The sequence below is a fragment of the Apteryx rowi genome, unplaced genomic scaffold (genome assembly GCF_003343035.1).
Source record: "Apteryx rowi isolate R43461 unplaced genomic scaffold, aptRow1 scaffold_2390, whole genome shotgun sequence".
NCBI lineage: Eukaryota > Metazoa > Chordata > Aves > Apterygiformes > Apterygidae > Apteryx > Apteryx rowi.
In genome coordinates, this window is record NW_020448742.1 from 2255 (window position 1) to 3685 (window position 1431).

The following is a 1431-nucleotide window of genomic DNA, read 5'->3' on the forward strand; positions in this document are numbered from 1 at the left end:
GCCACGAGGGCGCCAGCAGCAGCAGCCGGCGCATGGCGCCCTGCGGCGTCGCCTCGGCCGCCACGGCCCGCGCCTGCTCCGCGTCCAGCACCTCGCCCAGCAGCAGGTCCAGCAGCGGCTCCACCGCCGGCACCCGCTCGATCAGCTCCGCCCGGTGCCGCTCCACAAAGTGCTGCTGCTTGGGCGCGGGGGCTGCGGGGGCTGCGGCGGCCGCGGGGGGCGCGGGATCCTCGGGATCCACGGGGGCGGCACCTGCAAGAGCCCGCGGAGGCCTCGGGTTTGCAAATCCCCAGTGCAAATTCCCCTAGGTTTGCAAATCCCCATTGCAAAATCCTCCAGGTTTGCAAATCCCCATTGCAAAAACATCTGGGTTTGCAAATCCCCAGTGCAAATTCCTCCGGGTTTGCAAATCTCCAGTGCAAAAACATCTGGGTTTGCAAATCTCCATTGCAAAATCCTCCAGGTTTGCAAATCCCCATTGCAAAATCCTCCAGGTTTGCAAATCTCCATTGCAAAATCCTCTGGGTTTGCAAATCCCCATTGCAAATTCCTCTGGGTTTGCAAATCCCCATTGCAAAATCCTCCGGGTTTGCAAATCTCCAGTGCAACCCTCAGGATTCAGAAATCCCAGTGCAAATCCCTGGATGTGGCAATTTGGGTGCAAATCCCGGGCTGCCGCAGTTCCAGGGCGAATCCCCCGGATTTGGAAATTCTGGTGCGAATTAGCCAGATGTGACGATTCCCGGGCAAATTCTGAATTTTGGAATTTCTGATGCAAATCCCAGGATGTGGAAATTCCCGTGCGAATCCCGGGATTTGTCAATTTGGTTCCAAATCCTGGGATTCAGCACTTTCGGGGCAAATCCCCAGATTTGGCAATTCCGGTGCAACTTCCAGGATTCAGAAACCCCGGTGCCAATCCCTGGATCCTGCAATTCTGAGGCAAAGCCCAGGATTTCCCCCATCCTGGTGCAAATCTCCAGGATTCAGCAATTCTGCTGCGATTCCTGGATACGGAAATCCCAGTGCGAATCCCCACGTTTGCAACCCCAGTGCAATTTCCAGTGTCTGCAACCCCGGTGCAAATCCCTGGACTCAGCAACCCCAATGCAACTGCCCGGCATTTGCAACCCCGATGCAACTTCCAGCATTCACAACCCGGTGCGAATCCCAACCATTTGCAACCCTGCAGCGTTTGCAACCCCGATGCAACCCCAACCGTTTGCAACCCGGTGCAAATCCCCAACGCTTGCAGCCCTGGTGCAATTTCCAGCGTTTGCAACCCCGGTGCAAATCCCAACCATTTGCAACCCTGCAGCGTTTGCAACCCCGGTGCAACCCCCAACCGTTTGCAACCCCGGTGCAAACCCGCCACCGTTCGCCACCCCGGTGCAACTTCCGTCGTTCACACCTCGGTGCGAATCCCAACCG

At 57.3% G+C, this 1431-nt stretch overlaps 1 protein-coding gene across 1 annotated transcript in view; it reads right to left on the minus strand.

Annotated features, from left to right (window-relative positions):
* Positions 1 to 2: 2 nt before the first annotated feature.
* The window catches only part of LOC112966225 (apoptosis-associated speck-like protein containing a CARD), a gene marked incomplete at its 3' end in the record, with an annotated part of 2425 nt that continues 996 nt past the window's right edge, over positions 3 to 1431 (minus strand). The window contains exon 2 of the mRNA XM_026066109.1: positions 3 to 252. Coding sequence (XP_025921894.1) covers positions 3 to 252 — 250 coding nt within the window. The remainder of the gene's footprint in view (positions 253 to 1431) is intronic.